Source organism: Chanos chanos, chromosome 1 (genome assembly GCF_902362185.1).
Source record: "Chanos chanos chromosome 1, fChaCha1.1, whole genome shotgun sequence".
Taxonomy (NCBI): domain Eukaryota; kingdom Metazoa; phylum Chordata; class Actinopteri; order Gonorynchiformes; family Chanidae; genus Chanos; species Chanos chanos.
This window is the reverse complement of record NC_044495.1, coordinates 13,531,122-13,544,456: the sequence shown is the minus strand read 5'-3', so window position 1 is coordinate 13,544,456 and position 13,335 is coordinate 13,531,122. Positions and strand designations below refer to the sequence as shown.

General features: G+C 37.9%; 1 protein-coding gene across 1 annotated transcript in view; it reads left to right on the top strand.

The window, feature by feature from the left end:
• Positions 1–2,951: 2,951 nt before the first annotated feature.
• Positions 2,952–13,335, top strand: part of LOC115826876 (dynein heavy chain 6, axonemal-like) — a 30,436-nt gene continuing 20,052 nt past the window's right edge. Inside the window, 24 exon segments of the mRNA XM_030791082.1 lie at positions 2,952–3,071; positions 4,017–4,148; positions 4,254–4,492; positions 4,679–4,715; positions 4,920–5,031; positions 6,117–6,289; positions 6,472–6,819; positions 7,019–7,360; positions 7,499–7,889; positions 8,729–8,919; positions 9,174–9,419; positions 9,656–9,781; positions 9,948–10,115; positions 10,255–10,359; positions 10,575–10,693; positions 10,776–10,850; positions 11,075–11,162; positions 11,369–11,619; positions 11,793–12,024; positions 12,111–12,164; positions 12,296–12,441; positions 12,587–12,655; positions 12,900–13,086; positions 13,219–13,284. Coding sequence (XP_030646942.1) covers positions 2,952–3,071; positions 4,017–4,148; positions 4,254–4,492; positions 4,679–4,715; positions 4,920–5,031; positions 6,117–6,289; positions 6,472–6,819; positions 7,019–7,360; positions 7,499–7,889; positions 8,729–8,919; positions 9,174–9,419; positions 9,656–9,781; positions 9,948–10,115; positions 10,255–10,359; positions 10,575–10,693; positions 10,776–10,850; positions 11,075–11,162; positions 11,369–11,619; positions 11,793–12,024; positions 12,111–12,164; positions 12,296–12,441; positions 12,587–12,655; positions 12,900–13,086; positions 13,219–13,284 — 4,017 coding nt within the window.

The following is a 13,335-nucleotide window of genomic DNA, read 5'->3' as shown; positions in this document are numbered from 1 at the left end:
AATTCAGCTCACTCGGGCTTTATGTAAATTTCGCTTCTAATCACAAAACATGTATTCAGGAAACCTGTTGCAAATGTATGCAAAAAGAATTATTCATAAACACCGGTTTTTTCCCATGGAGTAGGGTTTTTAAACTTGCAGAACATAATATGATTGAGTAAAAAGCAGAAATAGGCTTTCCGCCCACGCTGTTGAGGTGCTTATTGTTCATTTTAGCAGACCAGTACTAAGTGTTATTTGTTGTTTGCATTTTGAAATTCAAAATGTAGGCTATATCAATGTATTGTTGATTGAGTCTCTTTTACATTGTGCGGTTATGTCGCGCGTGCTGAACAAACAGGAACGGTTAACTAATGGTCAGAAATGGTTAACTAAAGGTCAGAAATCCTTGTGCTGCAAAGGGAAGCAATAAATCAAAGTAGCCTAATTTCGAGTGCATTTATGCAATCCTGGAACGCAGTATTTTAGATGATTTTTAAAGGCTGATGGACTAGAATGTGTTTCGGGGTAGGCCTGTACCGACAAATAGGGAGCTATGGTTTAGCGGTTTTGAAAATCCACTGTAGTATTCATTTTTACCGATTAATAAGATTTAAAAATGATATCCCTATGTCAAACATGGGATTTCAAAAAAGGCCTATAGATAGGCTATTCATTAACATTGACATTTTAGTTTCCTATCCTCTTTTTGCTAGTTAAACTAATGTAGGCCTATATTTGACATTAGAATTCGAATTCTTACATAACTGAAAGTTCGGTGATCGGTTACTTAGGGGCTTTATTTACAGTCACTCATCAGTCCAGTTGGCTACCCGACCGTTAATTGTTACCGACCAGACGGCGGTTTTTTATGGGTATGCGTCTAATTTTGTGTGCTAGCAATCCAGTAAACATCCGATACTCTTGTCTGTCAGTTAACTTCGCAGATATTATAAAATAGTACAGTTACTCTAGAACCTCTATTTTAAGTGAATTTATTGTAAATTTATGAACAATTTCCAGCTTTAGCACGTTTATTTTCAGTCCCAGTTAACAGTGAAACAGTTGAGTTTCTTGTTATGACGACTTGCTAACATTGCATTTACCATATACGTGAGGTGTTGCTTTGAACATTCCTGATAAACTCACGCCAGTGTCATACGAAAGAGGCTGATAAGAGAATGGTGTTGAAAAAGTGAATCTTAAGTGAAGTGCTACCTTAACTAATTGTAACAAATTGCAGTGTACAATATAGCTAACTGGATTAGCTACTGTATTTGTCGTCACGTTTCTCAGAGCCTCAAATGAGTTTTTTTTTTTTTTCATGAAAGATAAGCAACCATTCTCGCCATCATACGAGATGACGAGAATGGTTGCGTCCTTTATCGCAACATATTGATTGAAGCAGATGAGGCGTTATTTTGCAAGTTTACTTAGAATGTATCATCAGTGTTATCAATTTAGAAAACAAATTTAGGGGGAAAAATCTGGTCACTCTAAGGCATCATTTGCAGACTTCCTGGCAAGTCACTGCTCTCGCAGTGGGCAGTTTGCTTTGTTTAATGTGTTAAGAATGAATGCCACAAAGAGAAATTTTAAGGTACAACACATAGAGACAGCAGATGCAAAAATATGCCCTTATAAATGTGAAGAGAAAGCATGAACTCTGAGACCTGTGGTGACAAGGTGGAATTCTATTATCAGTATCAACTGTCAGTGATCACACATTTCACAGATTGGACCAAAAACGAACCCCCGTGGCTAAATGTGGTTAAAATTTGAGTAAATGTTATTCATGCCTGCTTGTAACGTGAAAATATCTTACAGTACTCCAGCTTGAAAAGTGTTACGACCTCAACCAACCATGTGTTCTCACAATAAGGGTAAGTGTCCTTCCCACCCAGAGTGCTAACACTGCACTGTGTGAGCAGCAGGGGCTTTTTGATGGAACTGTACACTAATAAACGCCGTCAAACCTCCCACTATAATGCTTATGACTTTTTTACTCGTAGGCTATTTGGTCATGCGTTGTTTATTTACAGTAATTCTGGGAAAACAACCCTTTCCTTCAAAGCAATAAGAGATATATTTTCTTCGCCCCTTTTCTTTGTCATTTAGGACAATGGGTGACAGTTTAAAATAAATTATATCATATTGCTGCCTTTCTGGAATGTGGTCTGATCCAAGGCTAAACTGTACATTACTTTGAACTTGTGACTAGACCATATTAATTTATTGCTACACATTACATGTCATGCGTTTTAAGTATGCTTAATACAGATAAGAATATCCCCAATGTTTTTGCAAAGTTTGACACATTATGCCAGTTATGCCACAAGTGGACCTCTGTCTTTGCAGATCACCTTTTTCTTATAAGTAACATAAAATCAGACTCTCTCATGAACAAGAAGAAAAAAAATGGCACTTCTTTTATTCCAGCCATGAGGAATAATGATGCTTACTTTGATTCTAAAGGTAATTTACCATTTATTGCTCATTTAATGAATTATTATATACATTTTTCTTTCACTGTAGTTGTGTTTTGAGGACATTCCTATGATTAATGTATCGTTGTATAATCTTTTTTTTTTCCATTTACAGAACCTGAAAATGACTGTGCTTCCTGTCACATTATGAGACTGAGAGAAAAACTGGGCTGGTCTACTGTGGTTCCAGACAGAGAAACATTGAAATCATTTAAATCAGATCCAGCAAATGTACAGACTTTTTTTCTCCCACTTTTGATTAAAAATACCTTCCTCTGGAGTGATTTAGCAAACACATCTTGATGCAAATGTACCTCTATGCACAGATATCATGGACTTTAACTTGTTTTGAAAGACATCCCAAAAACAGATAAATGTTTATGTTTAGTCTTTGTTTTGCATCATTTACACATTTTAAATGTAAAACTTTTAACTCAGGATCATTCTGCTGAAATAAAAGACACCGGAGAGTATGTATACTGCAGAATGAGACAAAGAGATGATACCAGAATTCCAAGTAGCCTTTATGACCTTCAGGTGGTCTCAGTCAAGACAGCCAAGCAAAGCAGGGAGTACTGGACTGTGAGTGCTTCAAGTATAATTAAGGTCAGATCATACCTCAGCTTTAATGTTTTGTGATTTATAAGTGATGTCACTTTATCAGTTTTTTTCCCCACTAAGTGACTGTTTAGTTATATTGATAGTAACTATAAGTAACCTGTAACTATTAGTTTCTACTTTGCTTTTGCCAGTTTAAACCAGTAATTAATTAGTAATATTATTCACAATACTAAATGTGTTGAAATTAACAGCTATAAATCAAGAATAAAAAGGTTATAGTAGCTTTATATGGCAGGTCTCAGCATTGGATGACAGTGATGCTGAGCTCATTCCAACGTTGGTCTGGTTATCGGAAAGAGAGCTCTTTTTTAAAATCTTGAAGTTGCCATTCTTTGCCAGTTTCAGGTAATGAGGTAGTCTGTTTGCCCAGACTTTTGTTTTTGTAAATATTTGTTCTTGTCAGAAGATATGATAATACACATTTCTGATAAAGTATTGATAAACCAGAGAAATAATTCCTTCCCTGAACAGAATCTGGAAAGCTTTTAAGATCTGGAGGGCAGCAGTATGGCACTCAAAGGGCAGAAATTCAAGGTCAGAAATGGAACTCAGATTTCTGGAACATTCTTTGTATTTCAGGGAAGATGTTATTTTCAATTTATATTGAATGAAAAAGCATTATTAAACAAACATTTTTGCACTGTAAATAGTTATTTTGATGTAGGGACTGCCTTGCTTATGTATAATATTGATTTTTTAGGGCAGCAATATTTAAAGGACTATTCTTCGCTGATGAAATCCTCTCAAGAGGCCTTATTTTAATCAAAGGACTTTTTGAGGTGGCCAGTGACAGCAGACAACTCAGAGATACAGACAGTTACATTGTTTTAATAAAGGCAGGCAAAATTTCTGTTATTGACACGAAATGTACATTTATTGTGGACTTATGCACATAATGTCAAATTCTCTCCTGCTCCTTTTAAACTGAAGTTGGACAAATCAGTCACATACTCATTACGGGAGTTTTGTGAGGTTCAAGCTGAACAGAGTGTAGCTGCCTCGAAACACCTTCAGTCCCTGCGTAACAAAGTCATTACTCTGATTCGTGCTACCTGTTTGAAGGTGAATATTAAGTTCTTTTTTCTTGTTTGGCTGTTTGTCATGTTGTCTATTTTTAGATTTTTCTGTTTTTATTTCCTCATTGGCTTTATGTCTCTCTTCTTCCAGGCAGCAGAGCTACAGGGTGCTCAAAGGCTCTTCCTTTCTAACTCAAACACTGACAGACGGCCACTTTATGCCGAACTGGCTGAGTGGCGCGACATAGGACATCAGTTTATCCGCTTTGTTGGTGTAGTGGATAAGTGGTTTGAGGAGATGCTTTGTGGCCTTGTGAAAACTGCTGTTCAACAGCTGCTGATATTTCTGCAGGCATCTTACAGCCGCAATGACAAGCTTGCAGAAAAGAGGTCAGATGACAGAAATGACAATGTATTTCTCTTGTAGACATTCTTTGTGTTGTCTCGCTGTGAATTGTGGCTCATATTGTTCTGTTTTAAAATGTGTACATTTATGCCACATGACAGTGGCATTGTCTCTTGAAGCGTTTCATACCTGTTACCTGTTAAATCTAGTTTCTTCAATTTATTTCACAGCAAACAGTTGTCAGGTCCACACAACACAGATGACAAGGTATTGGCAGAGTGGCATATACTTATGATAATTGTGTTAGTTGTCTTTAAAACATTTCTCCTATTTGTGGATTTCTCCCTCTATATAGTCATAATGCCATTATTGTAAGGTAATATTTCATCATGTTATCCTCATATGGCAAAGGAATATTTCAAGAACAATGTCTTATGAGCTCCTTATTGGTTTTAAATTCATTCTACACAGAGTTTGACAAGTATTCATGAAAAGAAGGAAGTTGCAGAGGAAACCAAGCCAGTGTTTGAAGTTAATGTCTTGCTGTCAGTAGACCCTCAGAAATCGACAGACAGTGATGATGGTAAGGGTGAATTAGGCATGTGGCCAGTACCAACAGATAAGCATTTTTAGTGGAAGTTTATTGGTTGTGAAAACTAAAGTCACGCTCATTCCAGTATCGTAAAAAGCAGTAGATGTTGCAGGTATATCTACTGATTATCACAGCACAGCAAGTTAAAAGTCTTAATTAGCTGAGTGTTGAGTGCTTTTTTAGCTCAGAGCCATCTGTTCTGACCATTGTTCGTCAGTTCTTAAACACGCGGACTGTTTACCCAGAAAAATCAATCTAAATCAGTCTCTGTCAGGCAAGAGGAGAATTCAACATCTGGTTCCTAAGTACTGCACTTGACATGTTTCATTAACTAAGTCAAGAGTAGATTTGATTCTGAACACTGGAAATGTTTTGGATCGCAATTATTAATGATGTGTCATGATACATTCTTGATATGTTATTACAGACTCATCTCTTGTGGTTGCCCCTTCTGATGCAAGCAGTCATCATCCATGGCGGTACAGTTGCCACTACTTTCCCCTCTTTTTTCTTAGTTCTCAGAGCATTCAAATCGGAGAACAAAAAGTTTTCATAAGTGTCTGTTCATATAGGTAGTGTGTATCACCAGATTTAAACACAGGTAAATGAGGCTTGGGTTAGTAATACTATCAGGCAGAGGGCAGTGGTCAGAGATTAATGTATGATGATTACAGTAAAGGTGAAAAAGCCCAGTATATACCACATATTCACTTTTAAAGTTGACTTTTTTTCTACAGCTCAACCAAAGCACTGGTCAAAATGAACATTCATCCCTCTTCTGATGAGTTTTCACAGAAAATGCAAGAATTATTAATAGGTTTTGAGCAAACTGTGGGTAAGAGAATCTTAAGAGATGTCTTTATTGTCATCTATTCATATCCAGTCATGAGCATTGTGGATTAAACAACTGTATGTTAGACAAAAAACAAATTCTGAAATGTAATAGGACCTTGATTCCTCATTATGCATATGTCTGTGCACAGGTCTGATGCAGTCTCTGGAGAAAATTACATTTCATGGTATTATTTATCTTGATTTGTCTTTTTGAGTTTGTTGCATATTTTCTTTTAATACAGCAAAACAGACATCTCTTAAAAAGGATCCTAGACTCCATGATGTAGTCTCACCTCCTGTGTTTGATCGAAAGCCACTGGTGGATAAGGTGTATGTAGTCAAAAGCTGCCAAAATCCACAGCAATGGCCAAACCTAAAGCAGTTTCTTGGGACTGATGATGCTTTCCAGTCTAACGTATGTTTACTTCACAGTGTTGTGAACAGAGTGCATGTAATACTTGTGATGACTTTGCAAATAATTTTTTTATTGTGACCTAAGAGTAACAGATTGCATAAGGATTTATCATTCAGTGTTAATATGTATGTATTAGTGTATGTAATAATAAATTGTAATTTTAGTAATTCAATTTCTTTCAGCTTGCCACAATCCAGAGTATAGTCTTAGCAGGAACTGGTGGCCTTAGGGTGCACTGTCAGAAAATGGAGCATTTCTGTAGTATGGTGGAGACTGCCATGTTGACAGACATTGATTCATATCTCACTGGAGAAAAATGGACCCCTCAAGATATCAAGACTGTTTTGGCTGTGCACACTGAGAGTGTTAGGCTGATAAACAGGATGGAGACCGAGGCCCATGTCAACATGTTCATGGTCAGAAGTGGAGAGTATCAGAGGAATTGCCTTTACTATCTACAGCAGCTGCTTTCCACAGTTCACTCCATGCTCCCGATGCTTGCTGAGAGGAAGAACCTGGAGCTGATGGAGGTACTTTGTTCTCAACAAACCTTACTCACTCTAAAGCACATATTGATGTAACACTGACTCTGTGTGACATTGTGCGACATTCATAAACTACATACATCACACATCATTACTGTCAGTTACAAAGTAATATTTAGTGTTTTGTAGGACTTTGTGTTACACATTTTCATTTTCATCAATCGTTACATACCTTCTCTTCCAGGTCATCAGAAGTGCTCTTAAAAGGCTGGAGAAAGATATCAATACAGTTGAAGAGTTTGTCGATTATCTTACCTTTTTGAATCAAGTTTCTATCCAAATCCCTTCCCTGGAGAGGCAGTATCAGTTCCTCATACAGTTGTATTCCATTGCTAAAGAGTTCCAGGTCTCTCTCTCTCCTGAGGAGTTTGCTTTGTACCAGTATCTTGTCACCAGCTTTCAGCGACTGAAGTCCACTGTAATGATATGTGAGACTAAAAGGGATGATAACATTTTCAAATTCAATGCCGATCTGGGAAGGCAATTAAATCAGCTCTGGAATCAACTCAGTGTTGTCAAAATGAAGGTTAGTAAGAAATTACCTATGGTATAGGTAAGTAAGTTTTTCATGTCTTGAAATAGAAAATATGTGAAAATTTCCATATATATTATCTCAGTGAAGTTGTCCAACAACCCTCAGAATGACCCATTCTTGTTTCAGCAGATCAACAATCCCATTCTTCTGTCCTCCTATACATCCTCAGTAGTGGCAAGAGAGGTTCTTCAAGCCCTCTCAGAAGAAGTTGCCGTGTATTCCAGTAAAGCTCACAGTTACATCACCTATGGGGAACTTCTTACTAGCACTTCGTCAGTGAAAAAAACCTTTAATGTGACAAACACGACCCAGAACCAGGGTTACATTTCAGAAGCAGTTGAAGCTGAACTGGCAGATGTGGACTCTGCCCTCAACTTGCGCAAGCTGCTCTGGGATATGCAGGAAGACTGGGATAAACAGTACAGTCAATGGAGAGACACTAAGTTTGAGAATCTCAATGTGGATGAACTGCAAAATAATGTCAATGATATTACTCAGACCATCTACATGCTGGAAAAAGGTATAGTTGTAATTGCAGGTTAATGTCACATTGTCTGTATGTTGTAATACACTTTAATAATTTGCTAACATCTACATCAAATGCAGATGGAACTTTGCTCTTGATTTGGTAGCTTATGTCAGGTCACTTGGTTCCTCTTGGTGGAGTTTTGTGATGGGACCCTGTTGTCAGAAATAATTTTATAAAATGAGTTTAAATGGAGATTCAGGAATATTTAAGTTTCTGTGATTGCACACACACTGAACAACAAGCAGTGAATTTGTCCTCTGCATTTAACCCATCCAACACAACAGTAGTGAACACATAACAGACACAGGAGCAGTGGGCAGCATTTCTCTCAGGGAGCATTAGGGTCAAGTGCCCTTGCACAAGGGCACACAGCCATGGATGTTGGGCCTGGGAATCAAACCGGCAACCCTCCAGTCACAAGCCAGGTTCTCTAACCTTTAAACCACAGCTGCCCGTGGGCAGTCTATGTTTTCACTAACTGCTATAAAACTTTAAAAAACATTTCTCTGAAAATGTTCTTCTTGTGAATTAATTGAGGGTTGTAGGCCAACATTTCTCTGAACCTGGAAGTGAATGTTTTGTTGTTATATTTAGCCTGTTTTCAACCGAAGAAAACCTACTTATTGGCCTTGCTGTAACAGGTGCATGAAGTTGTACCATAATGTTTATAAATGTCTTGTCTTTAGTGTGTAAGAACCTGCTCAATTTAAGTGGAACTTCCTAGACATTTGGAGGATAAGTGATCCTTTGCGAATGTTATGTTATCAAATGTGTTAGTATTGTATCACGTATTGCGTTGAGTTGGATACCAATTAATATGTGTTTTCCAGGTTTACCTGAAAATGATATAGTTCCTCATCTGAAGAAAAGCATTATGGACTTTAAGTGTTGTTTGCCCATTATTGTTGCCCTCCGTAACCCCTGTCTTCGCAAGCGACATTGGAAAGATATACAGAGCAATTTAGGGCAGATTTTCACCAAAGAAGACAGCTTTACTCTTGGAAACCTTTTGGAGTTAAAGGTAACTTGCCTTTCATTGGTAGTGAAATGATATGTTCACTGGACCTTTTCACAAACATTTCTAGATTAGATTACAGACATATGATGAGCATTAAAGAAAGAAGACATTATTGAGTCAGTGCTTTGTTGGTGGAAACAGGCCTTCAGGCATTAAAAGAAATTTGTTTTGAATAAGGCAAGAATATTCACTTGTGATCCTAAACATGGTTCATCAACCAAATAAAATAAAAGTTTGTTTTACCTCATAAATTACAGATTCTTCAGCGTAGTAATCTGATTGTAGACATTTCCACCATGGCTACTAATGAAGCAACAGTGGAAAGTATTCTGAACAGAGTCATTGATTTGTGGAAGAACACAGACTTTCGCCTGATCGCCCACAAAACAGAGTCATCCACAGTGAAAATAATAGCATCTGCTGATGAAGTGATGGCACAGTTAGAAGAGAGCCAAACTACCATCCTAAGCATCAAATCATCACGCTATGCTGAGCCTATCAAGGTTTTTATCAGATCTTGATTGACCTTAGAAATTAGACCTGTATGTAAGAGGATTAAAACTAGAATTTCCTAAAATTCAGGAACTTTTGTTAACACATTGTTAACTAAAGAATAAGCACTCAGGAAATTAAAATGAGACCCCCTGCTGCTTAAGTAAGCAATAGTGACAGCATACATTACTTACGATTTATTTTATTTTAGTGAATTTACATTTTTTTTTATCCCCTATGAATATAGTATCTGGTTGATGAGTGGGAGCGCAAGTTAAACCAGTTTTCTCATACTATGGAAGAGTGGGTTATGTGCCAGAAGAGGTGGCTCTATTTAGAGCCCATTCTGTCAGCTGAGGGCATCCAGAGGCAAGTCAACTGAACGGCTTTATAGTAGATCTTGATTTGGATTGTTTTGTGTACAATGTTGCTATTGAAAACAGCCTGTGTTTAGTCAAGAAAGATTCTTCTTTGTTAAAATATGAAATTCTCAATGAAGGATTTGCTCTTAAAATCAAATAAACTTTCTGAACAGGCAGCTCCCAGCAGAGACTACATTATTCCTCCAGGTAGATCAGACCTGGAAGGAGCTTATGCAGAGGACTGAGGACAGGCCCAACGCCCTGCGGGCTGCCACTATTCCTGGGGTCTTAGAGATGCTGCAGTCAAACAATGTTCTCTTGGAGAAGATTCAGAAATGCCTCGAGGTTTGCGTTTCTGTTTTGCACACTTTTATTTAAAAAACACCTTTCTTTGCAAACGGATGAAATCTGATTCCGTTCTGTACTATTTTGGATCTCCCTCTCTTCTCCATGAATTTTACACATTAATCCTCTGTTTTGAAAGGATTATCTTGAGTCAAAGCGGATGGTATTCCCCAGATTTTACTTTCTGAGCAATGAGGAGCTTCTTGATGTTCTATCACAGAGTAAAAATCCCAATGCCATACAGGTAAGGTTCTCTAAATTAGATAAGCAACTATTTGTCTCTGACCAGCATTGTTTTTACAAGAATATTTTAGAAAAAATGCATTCCCACAGTCTTCCACACAGTTTAGTTGCATGTTAAATACCACTTATTTTTTATATCAAATGATGCTAGAGCAAACTGTTTAATTCATGAATTTGCAGTACTGTATGTTTTTCTGTGGTTTTCATGACTTTTAGCCTCATCTAGCGAAATGCTTCAGCAACATACATCATCTGAATATTGAGGAGCAAGCCAGACCTTACCCTATGGTGGTAAAGATTCAGTCAGGAGAGGGAGAAATCATAACCATGCCAAAGTAAGCAGCGCAGATGTCATTTCTGGAATGTTGTAGACTTTCCTGACTACGTGGCATTTCATATTTTCTTTGATTTTGTCAGCAATATAGAAATTCGCGGACCAGTGGAACAGTGGATGGGAAATGTAGAAACAGCGATGTATAATGCCATGAGAAGGTGAAGTTTTATGCTTTAATTATATCATTTTTTCCCTTCACTTCATTTATTGCCTTTTTGTATTGTGGTCATGGATCTTATTGGAACTTTAACCTTGTCGTCTTACTTGTTGTAATGAATAAATCTGCAAGGTGAGAGGAGAGAATTTTTTTTTCTTAATAAAGTGCTCTTGATTTCCAGTGTGTCCCTGATCCCAGTGTTTTGACATTTGTTATTCTCTGCAGACACTTGAAATTTGCAGTCTCAGAATGGAATCCCAGAGATTTCAAGAAGTGGGTCCTTTCTCATCCTGGTCAGGTTGTCCTCACAGTTGTAAGTAGACCCTTTTATAATATCCCCCCCTTCATTTCCTCACAAAATTTCATTAAGTTATTTCCCTGCACTGCACATTGAAATATGCTCGTTTTAGATATCCTCTACATCAATGTTCTCTTGTAATAAATCATTCATTTCATTCTCTCTCTCTCTCTCTCTCTCTCTCTCTCTCTCTCTCACTGTTTCTTTCTCTCACTGGAAAGACCCAGATTATGTTTAGCAAGGACTGCCAGGACTGTCTGTGCAGTGAGGAACAGCTGGAGAGGATGAGTGTAGTGAGACAGCAGTTGATTAAAAATCTGGAGGAACTGACTGAATTAGTGTCTGAACCTCTGCCTGTTCATCAGCAAGCTACTGTAGAGGGTCTGCTCACTATCCTGGTGCACTGCAGAGACGTCCTTAGCCATCTTATCAAGCAGAGAGCTGGCAGCATACAGGATTTTGAGTGGACAAGGTTCTTTGTTTCTGTAGCTTAACGATTCATTCTACTTTATGTTACAAAATATTTACCTTTTGTATTGTTCAAAGAAGATATTTTATTTTTAATCACTGAAGGATTTGGACTGCATGGTGAAATTAAAACCAATGTGTGACCATATTGTTCACTGTCTTGATTATGTTTTGTAGACAACTGCGTTATGAATGGCAAGATAGTACTTCCCAGTGCTTTGTGGCCCATGCTCAAGCATCCTTTCTGTATGGATATGAATATTTGGGGTGCTCCCCTCGCCTGGTTATAACTCCCCTCACTGACCGCTGCTGGCTCACCCTCACCGTGGCTTTAAGTTTACATCTGGGAGGAGCACCAGCTGGACCCACTGGGACTGGAAAGACCGAAAGTGTGAAAGACCTGGCCAAGGTTTGATTGCTCTGCTGCATTGCTTGTGGACTGAATTGTTGGCAGGTACTCAGGATATTTGACTTTTACATTTTTCTTCACTGCAGGCTCTTGGAAAATTTTGTTTAGTTCTGAACTGCTCCCAAAGTTTGGACTACAAGGTGATCATCAGTATAAGAGTAACCTTTTCCGTTCTTTGACATGGATGTATTATTTGATCATTCATTAACTATCCATAATGAAAAAAAACCAAAGATGTTGTTGCAGCTTTGTTGTGGTATGGGTTTCACAGATGATGGGAAAGCTGTTCTCTGGCATGGTCCAGTCAGGATCTTGGTGCTGCTTTGATGAGTTCAACTGTATAAATGTGGAGGTGCTGTCAGTGACTGCAGCTCAGCTACAGTCAATCAAGGCGGCCAAACACAGTCACAGTCTGAGGTATGTTTGATATTACACTTTCATAGCTAGAGACAGGTAACTACTAGTGATTTGAAATCATTTTTATTCATATCTTCCCTTGAGACGTATTTTCACACTGTGCCCTCTAAAAGTTGGTCTTATTGAAACTTCAACATTTATGCAGGTTTATGTTTGAGGGAAGAGATATTCGGTTGAACTCATCTTGTGGATTCTTCATCACAATGAATCCTGGGTAAGAACAGATTGGAACAACCAAAGCTTTGAAACTATTACCTACTTTTAATCAAGTTCCACTACACAAATACAGACTTTGCATTAAACAAGCAAATATTTCCTTCCCCTTTTTGGAGGCATTTCATGGAAGACAAGCCATCCTCAGTGTTGAATTATTGTAGCCACAATAATAAATGTCTGGTGAATTTAGTTCAATTTTATTAAATCCTAACTGAGTTGCAATACCTTGTTTTTTGCCTTAGTTGTAAAGGACGAGTGGATTTACCAGACAACCTGAAATCACTTTTCCGACCTGTGTCCATGATGGTGCCGGATTTTGATCTGATTGCTGAAATCATGCTGTTTTCAGAGGGTTTCAAGTCTGCCAAAGCCCTTTCACGAAAAATTGTCAACCTATACCAGCTCACTAGCAAACAACTATCACAGCAGGTTGTGCTAGAATTATGATAGTATAATGTGGTTTTGAAATAGTATTGTCATTTTGCTGATTCTTCTTCCCTGGTTACCTTAGCAAAGAATTAAGCAGAAACAGTTGCTGGAGTTTTGTTATTATTCTTTTAGGATCATTATGATTTTGGCATGAGGGCCATAAAGTCAGTTTTGGTCCTTGCTGGTAAAAAGAGGCGAGTAGCAGCTATCTTGTGAGTATCAGAATGACTGTTTTGAAAAGGGCTTGTC